Raw genomic sequence first — 13,731 nt, 5'->3', positions numbered from 1 at the left:
GGGGGGGGGTGGTCATGGGGCTTGAATTCAGCTTGGGCACTATCCCTGAGCTCTTCAGCTCAAGGCAACCACCCTACCCTTGAGCCAAGCCCTATTTCCCATTTTCTAGAGGTTAATTGGAGATAAGAGTCTCCGGTCCTTTTTTGCCTGGGCTGGCTTTGAACCTTGATCCTTAGATCTCAGCCTCCTGAGTAGCTAGGATTACAGGCGTAAGCCACCTCTCAAGTAAAGTCTTTTATAAACATTTAGTAAGAAGGGAAGGAGGGACGAAGTGAGGTTGAAGAGGCAGAAATCAAATAGGAAAGTTATAAAGAAAAATATTTAACTTGAAACAACTTTGGAGCTGCATGCTCGTGGCTCACACTTGTAATCCTAGTTACTCAGGAGGCTGATATCTGAGGATCACAGTTCAAAGCCACCCTGGGTAGGGTAAGAAAGTTCATGAGACTCTGATCTCCAGTTAACCACCAGAAAACCAGAAACAGTGCTATGGCTCAAAGTGGTAGAACACTAGCCTTGAAATGAAGAGCACCAAGGTCTAGAGTTCAAGCATATGTCCTAAAAATAAATAAATACATAAAAATAAAAATTGGGCCGGTTCGAGGACTTGAATTCAGGGTCTAGGTGCTTCCCAGTAGCTAGGATTATAGGCCAGAACCCAGCTAGAAAAATATTTAGAGGAAAGACAGATAAAGATGTTTGATAGCAATGAAAAGGATCATAGGGAGAAGGATAATAGGGAGAGATCAAGGTTGTATAAGGAGACCAGGATAACATGGGTACTTAGAGTCTCCTTATGTTGTTACAAGAGAAGGGAGAAAAGGATTCATGTAGAGGCTTTTTGTTTTTATTGCTTTGGTGTTGCTTAGATTCTAATTCTGCCAAATCCTTCTTTGGTTAGTTTGTGTTCCCCCAAATGTATGGCATATAAAAATCTCCCAAATTGTTATTCTCCTCAATTAAAATGATGGTCTCTGAATATCGGAGATTTTTGCATGATTGAACAAGGTCTTGTTTGGTCTTTCCTGCAGTCCTCTAAAATAAGCTAGAACCATCTTACAGTTTTCATTTAGCAGATAGAAAAGAAAAGGCATGGAATGCTTAAAGGCCTTCCTAAAATGTTTATGACTCATTGGAGATCTCTTGATTGCAAGCTCTATTGCTACTCACTACTCTTTCTACGTAAGCAGCTCTTTCTTATAGTCTTAGAACAATTTCTCTGTTTAGGTGTAAAATCATGACTTTTAGATGACACAGCTCTATGTAAGACATTTTTCCCTATTTTGCTACTCAATAAATGAAGATATAGGATACAATACCAAATGAAAGCAGATACCCTTCAATCCATACTGGTTTTTTTTTTGGGGGGGGGTGAGTGGGATGGTAGGTGAGATGAAATACTAAGTGTAGAGTTGGTTATGAGTAAAAAAAAAATCCTATCCTTCATAAGTAAATCAGACCCTCTATTGTCCCATAAAACTGAATCAGACACAGCCTCCATGAATTCTTTCATGTCTCATAGAGCACATTTCAGAACTTCTGGCTTTGTTGATTTAGATTCCAGGGATTGAAGGTAGTTGTGAAATAGCAACGAAAGCTAGCCAAGCATTAAATACGGGCATCTGGAAAATTTGGAAATACTAACAGTCTTGTTAGCCAAACCTTGAAACAGAGCAGATAAATTATTCTTACAGATTTGAGTTTCATTGGGATGAAACTATCTCCCTCCCCCGCCCTCATAAGAATTTCAGTCACTTTACCCCACTAATAGATAACTCCTTGGGGATAAGTATTTTTGAAGGGAGAAAAGAACTCATAAATCTTTACTTGTCTCTTGGGTGAAGTGGATAAGTATTGGCTCTTCTTAACAAAGCTGTACAATCCTGATGCCAGACCACTGCCTGATAGTCTCAAGCATGGAAGCTCAAGCTCTACAAATGGTTCTGATATCCTCTCCAGGGATACATGAGTCTGCATCTCACAAGCTTTCCACTCTACCATGGCTTTGGCCAGTACAGGTAACCTGTATCCACAGCATTGTCTACTTTACCAGGCATTTCACATATTTTCTGTCAGCATGAAGATACTTCTAAGCACTTTATGTCGTGGTTTTGGTAGAGATAGATTGTATTACTTTATTTGTCCTTTGAATTGGGAAAACAGGAGACATGGGAGATAAGCATTTGACTGCACATTTTCTGTATCTAAACCAAGGAAGGTAGAAGAATAAAAAAACGCTTAAGATGAAAGCACTAAAGGGAATTTATCTCTTACTTAAGCTGTTTAAAAAAATCTTAGCCAATTATTTTTCTGCATATTAGCTAAAATTTCCATGTAGATACAAAATGAGGTTAAGAAGCCAATACTATTATGAAAAAAAAGTCAATAAACCAGGGTGTTGGCTGAGGCCTCAGCTTCCTTATAATAGAGAAAAGCCTTTTGCTTGAATATTGAGTCATAAGGAGTTACAGACAATGGTGTATGCATTACTATTACTTCATCTCTTCCTAGATTCTTGCCATGGATTCAGAAAGGATAAATGCATGCTATTCCTCAGCCAACAGGCTACAAATTCCCTCCTTCACAATAAGAAAGTAGTTTTGTGCTCTAAGTTTCCCAGAATAAGTATAGGCACTAAGACATAGCATAGGGCTCCTGTCTACACTAGCATGTCAAAAATGGAACCGCTTAAAAAGTCTTGTAAGCTTTGACTTAGCTTGTTTACATTGGGCCACTTGTCTGATCATTCACCCTTTACCATTACTATTTAATGGTACTTGGCAATGTTATGCTCAGTGAAAGAAACAAGGTCACGCATTGTATGATACTGTTTGAATAAAATTTCTTGACTAGGTAAGACCATAGAGACAGATATTAGATGAGTGGTTGCTAGGGGTTGAGAAGAATTGAGAATGGGGAATGCTTGTTTAATTAACATGTCTTATTTATCTAGAGCTAGGGCAATGTTTGTACAATGTTGTGGATATAACAAATACCACTAACTGGCAAACTTCAGAGTGATAACTTTATGTTGTTTGAATTTAACAATAATTAAGAGAGGGTGGAAGTAAAGAGAGGAAAAGAGAAGAAGATAAGAGAAGACAGAAGTGAGAATGAAGAGAACTTTTCATTTCTAGGATTTCACATTTGCTTTTTTCCCCAGAATTTCTATATATAGAATTCATTTTCATATCTTGCTTTATCATTACTTCATTCAGCTGTTCATTCAAACTCTTTTAAGTTCATCACATTTGAATCTTTGAATTCATTCAGGTGCTTATTATGTCCTCATTAATTCTATTGTTTATCCCACAGCATTGTTCTTTGAGTTCACTGTTTGAAATTTAACCCATTTCACTATTGTTCAAGTCCCTTACAGAGGAACTACAGATTTGGAGGAGATATATTGCTTTGTCATAATATTTGTTTCCCTACTTTCATATTATGCATCTGAGGCCATATTTTTCAATTGAAACAGTCTCAACATTCAGTCAACACATTCTAGTACTCTTCTCCCCACTTCCCCGCCCCTGACTGAGGAGTGTGGCCCAGTAGCCAAGCTTTTGCCCATAAACTCAGAGCACTGGGACTGTTCCCTAGCGCTTCTGAGATCAAAGTAAAACAATTGGTATCTCTTACAAAAGGATCAGTTGTCTGATTTTTGTCTGCTTTCACCATAAAGTGGTGAAAAACCCAATAAATTAAAAACTCAAGCCCGGTGCAGTGGCTCACGCCTGTAAACCTAGCCACTCAGTAGGCTGAGATCTGAGGATCATGGTTCAAAGCCAGCTTGGGCATTAAATTAATCATGAGAAAATGGGAAGTGGGGCTGTGGCTCCAGGGGTAGAGAGGTATCCTTGAGCTCTTCAGCTCAAGGACAATGCCCAGGCCTACAGGTAGGGTGGTAGCCTTGAGCTGAAGAGCTCAGGGACAGCGCCAGGTCCACAGTTCAAGCCCCAGAACCCACAAAACAAACAAAAAGCCTTGCTAATACTTTCAAGTTGAAAATACAATATCAGAGATCAAAGATAAAGTAGAAGAATTGGATCCACTGCATAAAAACAAATAAAAACATAAATTATTCATAAAGGCTTCTAGGACATCATCAAGACTAAACTTATAAATCATGTGTATGGAGAAGCACTAAAGCATTCAACAAAAATAATCATAAAAAATCTATTTTTGAGAGTGTACCGTAGGAGAACTAGAAAAAAAGAAAACAAAATATTAATGTGACTGCACAAAACTGTCAGTGTTGCAGGAACCTTTTCTTGGGGATGAGGGTATGTCCCTTTTCTAAAAATGCAATGCACTAAAACTATTTTAAGAATGTAGTTAATTCTACTTATTCGTAAAGATGACATCTTCCTGTGTTTTAGGTGTAATTTCAGAGCCCTGGCTTTTCTTGTTTTCTCACTTGCTCTCGTTCTCTGTTTTTTAAACTAATTTTACTTTATGGATATGTTTGTGACATTTGTAATAAATGTTTTGAGTAATAATTAAAAAAAAATTAATGTGACTGAAAGATACCATATGCTTTCCGTACTAACACTGCATATCAATAATATCATTTTTCCAATCTACAGATGAAATTTAATAGACTAGATTGACAAATAAGACCTGATCACTTGATTTCTACAAAAATGTATCTGAAGACAAATATGTGGCTTAAGTAACAGGATGAAAAATTATTTTCTTTTTCTTTTTTTGTGGGTCATGGGGCTTGAACTCGGCCTGGGTGCTGTCCCTGAGCAATTCAGCTCAAGGCTACCACCCTACCCGTGGGCCTGGGTGTTGTCCCTGAGCTATTCAGTTCAAGGCTACTGCTGTCCCCTTGAGCCAAGCCCCACTTCCTATTTTCTAGAGGTTAACTCGAGATAAGAGTCTCAGATCCATTTGTGTCCAGGCTGGCTTTGAACCTTGATCCTCAGATCTCAGCCTCCTGAGTAGCTAGGATTGCAGGTGAGAGTCACGTGTCAGGCTTGAAAAATTCTTTTCTAAGCAAATGAACCCCCCAAAACAAACAGGAGTAGCTGTACTCAGATTTCATTAAGCCCACTTAAAACCAAAAGTAGACAGAAGAGATAAGATTACTTCATCCTAATAAAGGAAACAATCCATCAAGAGGCCCAGGCTTCTTGATATAGGAGGGTGGTAACCTTGAGCTAAAGAGCTCAGGGACAGTACCCAGGCCCAGAGTTCAGACCCACCACTGACAAAAAAAAAAAAAAAAAAAAAGAAGAAGAAGCAAAAGTTAACAAACGTAAGAAAATCAAAACAATTACCTATATTCTACTTGACTACAATAGAATAAAACTAGAAATCAACACCAAAAAAATTAAAAATTACAAAAAACTATTCAAAGACATATTGACTTAATACATTATTGAGCAATCAGTGAGTTTTCAAAGAAGGGAGGCTTATAAAAAATGTCTGCTGGGCCGGGAGTTTGGCCTAGTGGTAGAGTGCTTGCCTAACATGCACGAAGACCTGGGTTAGATTCCTCGGTACCACATACTTAGAAAAAGCCGGAAGTGGTGCTAAGGTTCAAGTGGTAGAGCTCTAGCCTTGAGAAAAATCCAAGGACAGTGCTTAGGCCCTGAGCTTAAGCCCAGGACTGGCAAAAAAAAAAAAAAAAAAAAAAGTCTACTATCTAATGAAAATGATTTCACAAGTTGCCAGATCCCTTTTTTTGTTCGTTTTGTTTTTTGGTTTTTAATGTAGGTATTTGGGGCACCTTCAATGAAAAAGAAAAAAGAAAAACCTCAGAGATAACTGAATTAAATAGCCCAGTGAATCATGTGGAGTGAGACAAGTCATGACCAAAGGAACAAAAGGTGCATGGTATCCTTAATATGTGGCTATTAGATCCAAACAGTACAAGAGCAAGGACTCAAAAGTTGCATACCCAATGCTATGGACATGGTACTGGAATTATAAACACAACTACATAGATATAAAAACCTATGACTCTATAGACACAATGTTTTATTACATTGATTAATATGTATCTATGATATACAAACCCTTAGCCTAATTTTGATTATGTTCTAAAAATTAAGTGCCTGTGATTGTATATAGAGATTCCCTTCTTGAATACTTGTTTGTTAAACACGTCATTTGAAATATGATGTAAAAATCAACGTTAATAGATTCTTTAATAAAAAATAGCCTAGTGATAGAGCTCAAGCTACTAAAAAAACGAGAAAAAAAAAAAACCAAACCTGAAATTAGCAGATAGAAAGAAACAAAGGCAAAAACTAATGAAACAGATACTAAAAAAAATTCAAAACAAAGAATAAAGGAAATAAAAATTTCTTTAAAATGTTAAATACGTTTGTTGAGCCTTTGCCAAACTGACCCAAAGAAGGAGAAAAAAAACTAAATAATATTTGAGATGAAAACAGGGATATAATAACAAATGTGAATGAAATTCAGAAATTCATTAGGAAATATTTTGAAAACATATCCAAATGTACATAAGTTTTTAGATGCACTTGACTTACCAAACTCCAGAAATGATGTAAAATTGCAGAATTTGATATCTAAATGGAACACTTAAAAATCCAATCGGTAATTTTGAACAAATGGAATTGTCCAAATGGCCCAAATTTAAAATTTGGACATTTCTTTTCCACAGCAGTAATAAAAAGCAAGGATTAATTACATGCAGTTTATTTCTGTAAAAATAGAACTAGCTAGAGGATTTAATGCCAAATATGACACATCAAAACCTCAAAATATTTGAAAAGTTATTGACTTAAATAATAGCTGCATTTAGTGGATTTTGTGTAAAAAGTCCCTCAAGGAAAAGGTTAAGTGTGCAGCACAAAGCAATCATCATAATAATATATTCAGGAGAAAAATATCAAATTCAAATGTCAGATAGTTTTTATTTTTAAAAAATATTTGTTTTGTACTGCTTGTAAGAAACAGAAGACTGTCGTAGTAAATTTCATGTGCACACAAAAATGCCAAATCATTCCAAAGCAGAATTTTGTCAATTTTGGTGGATTCAAGGACATCTTTGAAAACTCTGACATAACTCTCAATTTTCACATCATCATAGGTGATCAGTAGCACACTACACACATAGGTGCATTAGTTATATCAATTCAGTTGGTGAAATCAGGAAATGTTATAATTATCAAGTAGATCAGTTTAAAAAAACAATTACTCAGTTTTGGATAGAAAAAATATAATGTTGATAATAAATACATTTAGACAGTTGCTCTATATAAGAGAATGTTTTGAGCATTGTGAAGTCTCTTCCTTTTTCTTTAGATTGGAGATCACTCATCAATTACATGATCACTACTGATATCACTAAAGCCATAGTGAAACAGGGATGATTTGAAAATATATGCATGTTTGTTTTAGGTGGACTCGGGCAATAGTTGTTCCTAGAATTTCACTACATTTTTGCTCCTGTTGTATTTAATCTTCTAGTTGCCCCTTATTTTAATTGGAGGTCATGTTAAGTTTCTATGTATAGTAGCCATGTATGCTTTCCTAAATGATATGCTTAAACATATCATCTAAAGAATAGCACAGAATGCCAAGCACTGGTGGCTCACGCCTGAGATCTGGTGATCGCTGTTCAAAGCCAAGATGGAAGTGGTACTGTAGCTCAAGTGGTAGAGTGCTAGCCTTGAGCACAAGAAGCTCAGGGACAGAGCCAAGCCCTGAGTTCAAGCCTCAGAATAATCTCTCTCTGTTTCTGTCTCTCTCTGTCTCTCTCTTACACACACCACATACTAAAGTACAAATGGGATAAAAAGGGAGGAAAGCATCTCAGAGATGGAAAATGATTACTTAGTTTAGAAAACACTAGGCTAGACTATCAGAGTCAAAGATGCAGAATGCAAATGACTAAAGTGGGAATCTCAAAACCCATACGTGAAGGAAAAGCCAGCTCCAGCTAGTGGGGTTGTTGAAGAGCAGGAAAAGTGGCAGTTGTTGCCACTCAGAGCAAGTAGGCAAAAGGTCAAGCCAAGTCAACAGATTGTTGCAGAAGAAAACACATAAATACAGATTGGCCATCAAAACCCGTGTCCTTATTCAGAAAGGGGATGGTCCTTGTCTACATGAGAGCAAAATGGCCACTTTTCCAAATGAGTGATGGGTCAGTTATTATAAGCTTGGATTTGAATTAATAGGATTGTTGTCAAATTAAAATTTTAATTTGATTCTGTTGTTTCATTTAAGTTCCTTTCATTAGAAATTTTCAGTGTAAGGGTATAATTTCAGACTTCCTGTATACCAACATCTGTTGAATGTTTCACTGATAAGAAGAGATACCAGCTTACCTTTACCTCACAATCAGCAAAAGCCATGGGCAAAACATGACAATATATCATCATAATATACCTCTTCGTAAGACCACAGGGCACATGGTAGGGTAAATTAGATAGAAATGCCCTTCCACCATAATATAAGGGAGGAAGAATTATTCTCAGTACCATACTAATCTATAAAACAGCTAGGCAATGGTTAGACCACATTTTCAAGATGATTGTGGAAATCAGAATAACTCTGCAAGAACACATGTTTTAATCCCTACCCTTTAAACAGGTGAGCATGTTGCAAAAACTTTTCATAAGCATCCCATAAATCTTGTGAGAGAACATCCCTCAGGTATAGTCACGGTTTCAAAGAGTATGGCAGACCATTTTTTTCCCCATACTGTTTTTAACATCAGTTTTTCTCTTTTCCATGTCAGAATCACTTCATTCTTCAGAAAGTTCTACTTTGCTCCCATGGTCCTTGGGGTCAGATTCTCCTTGCTGTAGTCTTTATCCAATCATACTCTTCAGATTTCAGCCGTTCCTCATTGACATATGGATATGAGAAAGCATACAGTGGAAACCACTTCACCCAAATGGAAAATTTAGCCCTTCTAAAAAACTGCAGTTTCTCAGGAAGGAGAAAAGAGGGATGAAGAGAATACCAAATTTCTGACTCCTCTTCTGTTGTTTTCTCTCTCTTCTGTATTTGATGAAAATTTTTAAGTTCCTTTGAACATCTAAAAGCAACATCTTTTCCAATGAATTTACATTGTCACTAATAATAATAAAAATAATAAAGTCATCAAAGTTCTCAAAGGATATTTTTGGCCCTTCTACTCACCACACAGCAGACAGAGAGCAGCATAATCCTTCTTTGTTCATTTTAAGATTTTCTTCAGCAACTTGGTAGTTCCAAAGCCCTGTGCTAGGTTTTTAGGAATATAGATTGACAGGGGTCCCTTACATTAGAGGATCTCACATCAGCTCGGGTAGGCACACAAATATTAAGTCACAGAAAATATAAACTGAGTCAGGATTAGGATTCTGTCCATGCACAGAAATTTGGAAAAGGAAGAGTAGCTAAGTGGAGGGGTTTCTTCTTGAAGAAACCCATCCTGGATCAGAATCTAGGAATAGGTATTCATCAGAAGCAGAAAGGGGAAAGTGCTTCGGTAAAAGGATGAAAGGTAGGAAAGGGGGAAAGAGTACCTGAGAGCAGGCAGAAGTCCGGCCCAATAGGTTAGAGAGTCAAGAGAAACTGAGAGCCCTGATGTTTGACAGACTGGGCCAGGTCTTAATGGTTCTTGAAGGTTGTACAAGAGAATTTTATCCCAGAGACCAGAGAAAGCTGGTGTCAAGATGTCACCAAAAAGATGTTCACATTTTATTCTGTGATGGCAGAAAGCCTTTTTCCCCCCTTCCCTGTTGGGTCTCATGTACAGTTCTCATTTCGATGATCATTGATTTACATTTTTTGTTAAGAAATAGATTTGCTATTAAAGAAGATTCTTTGAAATGAAAAAAATAAAATTAAAAAAAAGAAATAGATTTGCGTGTGGAGGGTTGCACGTATGTTTTGTTGAACATCAAGTTTCCAATTAGCACACATTCAACACACAGATGAAAAGGTGTGTTTATTTTATGAAATCGCCTATCTTTCTGTCTTTGCCTGGAGGAAGAGGAGTCCCGGCTGTATCTGCTGTGCCGGCACAGCGTTGATACTTAAGTATCCACATTTCCTGACGGCTGCATTTTTAACACGAGCCCATGGTTAGATCATTTCTTAGATAATTCCTCATCTAGAGGGACAGGAAAGGAAAACCTGTTCTAGTACTCAAGCAAATATTTAATAGAAAGTCATTTCTTGAGTTGCTTAGTAGTTTGACATTCGTCGCTGTCCCGTTCCCGAGCCGTTCGCGGGTTCCCGGTCCTCCCCCCGCCGCCCCCCCCCCCGGTACTCACAGGGTCTGCGTGCCGGGCGGGAGGCGGGGGATGCTGTGGATGTCCTTGCAGGTGACTCGGAAGTCCTCCTCCTGGTGGCACTCACAGGGTGGGGAGGGGCAGCCCCGGCCCTGCAGGGTCCCGGGCCAGGAGAGCAGCAGCAGCCTCAGCAGGGACCCCAGCCTCATTGTTCCACGCCCCCGTCTCGGCGCTACCGCCGCATCCCGGCCCCGCGGCGCCTCCGCGCGGGGATGAAGCGGGGAGGCGGGAAGGGGCGAGGAGGGAAGGGCTCCCGGGGCTTCGACTTCACTACAGGGAAAGACAGGTGGAGGGAGGCTCCGAAGTGCTGGCCTCCCTAGGCAACTCTCCACCAAACACTCCAACTCTCCTCCAGCTGAGGAGCCAGGAGAGCTTGGTCCGCGACTCGCAGGCGCCCCGCCCCTCCCGAGCCGGCCCCGCCCCTCCCGAGCCGGCCCCGCCCCTCCCGACCCGGCCTCGACCCATCCCTCCCGAGCAGGCCCCGCCCCAGCCCCGCCCCTCTCGAGCAGGCCCCGCCCCTCCCGAGCAGGCCCCGCCCCCCCGGCTCTGCCCGCATCCCGGAGCTGCCCGTCCTCGTCCATCCTCTCTCCTTCTCCCGAACTTTGCCATCCACGCTCCCCGCGCTCCCCGCCCGGGTGTTCCAGCCCGCCCAGGCCGGCAGAACTTGAGATGGTCCCGGCGGAAACCCACGCCTGGGCTGAGGAACGAGGCGTCGCCTCCTCCCCCCCTCCCCTCCCCTTCTTCTTTCTCCTCCTTTCCCCCCCCCCCCGCCTTCTCCCCCCCCCTCGCACCCCACCGCACAGGTTGAGTCAGGAATTGGGCTCTGGAGCCATCTGCTGTGGAGAATGGAGAACAGCACACAGCCATTTCTCCTGCCCCAGGAGGGCAACCCAGGCTTATGGTGCCAATTTGAGACTGGCAATGGAAAAAGGCACATTTTTATTTGTTCCTCTTCCCCAAAGGGAAAAAAAAAGACCATTTAAGTGGTTCACAGTTCATTGTTATTCAAAAACAGCCTCCTGAAAATGTAAATCAAACTACAGTTTTTTACTTAAAAAGTCGACTTTTGCGTAGTAATTTTTCTTGGGGGGGGGGTACCAGGAATTTTAACTGCTTATATTCGATGTAATTTCTTTTATATGCTAATCCAGAATAAGGGGGGGAAGCTGTCATGATGGAAATCAGAATAAGTTTTAGGGAAATAAGTATTAAAAAAAAACCAAGAGGGAATATGCAGGGGACTGTATCTTGATTAGTTGATTAGGTTATGTCTACGTGTATTAATATTCATTGAGCCATATACTTAGAATGTGTATTGTAAGGTTATAGAACCTTTATTGATAACCACTCCAAACGGGAAGACACCTGAGTGTTTAGGAATGATGCACATATAACATATACATATATATGTATACACACACACACACATAGGAGACTACTATTCCACAATAAAAATGAATGAACTAACAGAGGACAGTGGCTCACACCTTTACTCTTGGTTACTCCAAAGGTTGAGGTGTGAGGATTTCAGTCCTGAAGAATCACAGTGTGAAGCTAGCCTGGGCAGGAAAGTTGGTAAAATGCTCATCTCCAGTTGATCATCAAAAAAAGCTGTAAATGGAGCTGTGGCTCAAGTATTACAAAACACTCAAGCACAACAGCTTAAGGACAGAGCCCAGACCTCAGGACCATCACACACACACACACACACACACACATACACACACACACCAAGCTGTCAAGCCCACATAACATATACAAATCTGGGATGTGTATTGCTGACTACAAAAAGTGAAGAATAAAGAGTATGTATGTATTCATGTGTAATCATTCACACCAATGACATAGGATTTCAAAAAGGAAAAAAAAAAAAAGTAAGGACAGGAAACTTCTCCGTGATTGCAAAGTGCTGAGGTTTGGCTAATGCCAAATGACCACTGGAGAACTGGTGTTTATCTTGATGACGGTGTTTCTGTGGTACTTGGAGAATGTGTTTCATGTGATTCACAGTGATTGATTGCAACATTATCAAGTGGTTAATGCTGGCACCAGCCTTGAATGTAGGGCCTTGTGATTCTGCTCAGCTTTTTCAGTCGTGGCTGCTCTACAATTTGAGCCATACTTCTAGCTCAGTGTTTTACTGGTTCATTGGAGGTAAGAGATTAATTTTTCTGCCTGGACTGGATCCTAGCTGAGATCCTCACCTCTAGTCTCCTGTGTAGCTAGGATTACAGGCACTGTAATCCACTGGTGCCTGTTTGTGATTGAGTTTTGAAACTTAAATAACTGGGAGAAACTTGATATATGTATCATGGTTTTAGCTAGCTAGCTAGCTAGATCGATAGATAGACAGATAGATGGATAGATAGATAGTCTTGGGGTGGTTGTATTTGGCAAATACAACCTATTTCTGCTTAAAAGTTTTGCACAAGTGGTCCCATGGGAGGGTGGTATGCTATTCTCTGTTATTCTTGGTTTTATATTCATGTTAAGATAATTCATTATCTCATCTCAAAATGAGATGAGAAATGCTCTCTTCTCTTCAAATTCCTGTATGAGTCTGCACAGATTTGGTATTACCCCTCTTAGACTTTACCAGACTATTTGTGAATTACTCTGGTTAGCACTGGAAAGTTTTTGACTACCAATTCAATTTCTAAAATTCATATAGTGAAAACCAGCTTATCTCATTTTTCTTGGCAGAATGTGTCTTTTAGTGGATTTGTTCGTTTCATGTACTTTCATGTTTATTGTTGTAGATTTTTAAAAAATATTTTCTTTATACAATCTGTTTTTAGCATGGTTTTTACAAATTAATTAGCAAATTAATTATTTTTTGCCAGTCCTGTGGCTTGAACTAAGGGCCTAGGCACTGTCCTTGGGCTTTCTCAAAGTGAATGCTCTACCATTTGAGCCACAGCACCACTTCTGCCTTCTTTTTTCTCTGTATATGTGGTACCAAGGAATTGAATCCAGGGCTTCATGCATGCCAGGCAAGCACTGTACCACTTAGACTATGCTCCCAGCCCTCTAATCTGGTTTAATGTTAATTATTCCTTACTTCAGATTGGCTGTTTTTATCTTTATTCTTTTTTTCCCTGGTTAGTATATTATAGTTTAGTAATTTCATTAACTTTCCTGAAGAAAGCATTTAAAAAACATTCTAGATTTAATGTTTGATTCCATGTTCTGTTGTATGTTGTATGTCCATGTTGTTGGTATGTACTCTGATCTTCATTATTTCTTTTCCTTGTCTACTTTGTAAATTTAAGTTTGCTTTTTATTTAAGCTTCTTAAGGAGAGGTTTCTTAAGAGTGAGATCAATTTAAGGCCTTTCATTTTTGTGTTTTCTTTTTTCTGTTGGGGTGACATAGTGTTAGTGTGATAGGCTTTTCCCATCCACCGTACTTAAAAAAACATCTTATTGAGTTTTATATCTTATAAGTTTATTTTTGTTCAAACT

At 39.4% G+C, this 13,731-nt stretch overlaps 1 protein-coding gene across 1 annotated transcript in view; it reads right to left on the bottom strand.

The window, feature by feature from the left end:
- The window catches only part of Tshr (thyroid stimulating hormone receptor), an 89,518-nt gene extending 78,906 nt beyond the window's left edge, over window positions 1–10,612 (bottom strand). The window contains exon 1 of the mRNA XM_090344653.1: window positions 10,251–10,612. Coding sequence (XP_090200779.1) covers window positions 10,251–10,417 — 167 coding nt within the window. The 5' untranslated portion in view covers window positions 10,418–10,612. The remainder of the gene's footprint in view (window positions 1–10,250) is intronic.
- Between the last annotated feature and the right edge of the window lie 3,119 nt (window positions 10,613–13,731).

Source organism: Megascapheus bottae, chromosome 14, assembly GCF_031878675.1.
Source record: "Megascapheus bottae isolate mThoBot1 chromosome 14, mThoBot2.hap1, whole genome shotgun sequence".
NCBI classification, from domain to species: Eukaryota; Metazoa; Chordata; class Mammalia; order Rodentia; family Geomyidae; genus Megascapheus; species Megascapheus bottae.
This window is presented reverse-complemented; position numbering and strand designations above follow the sequence as displayed.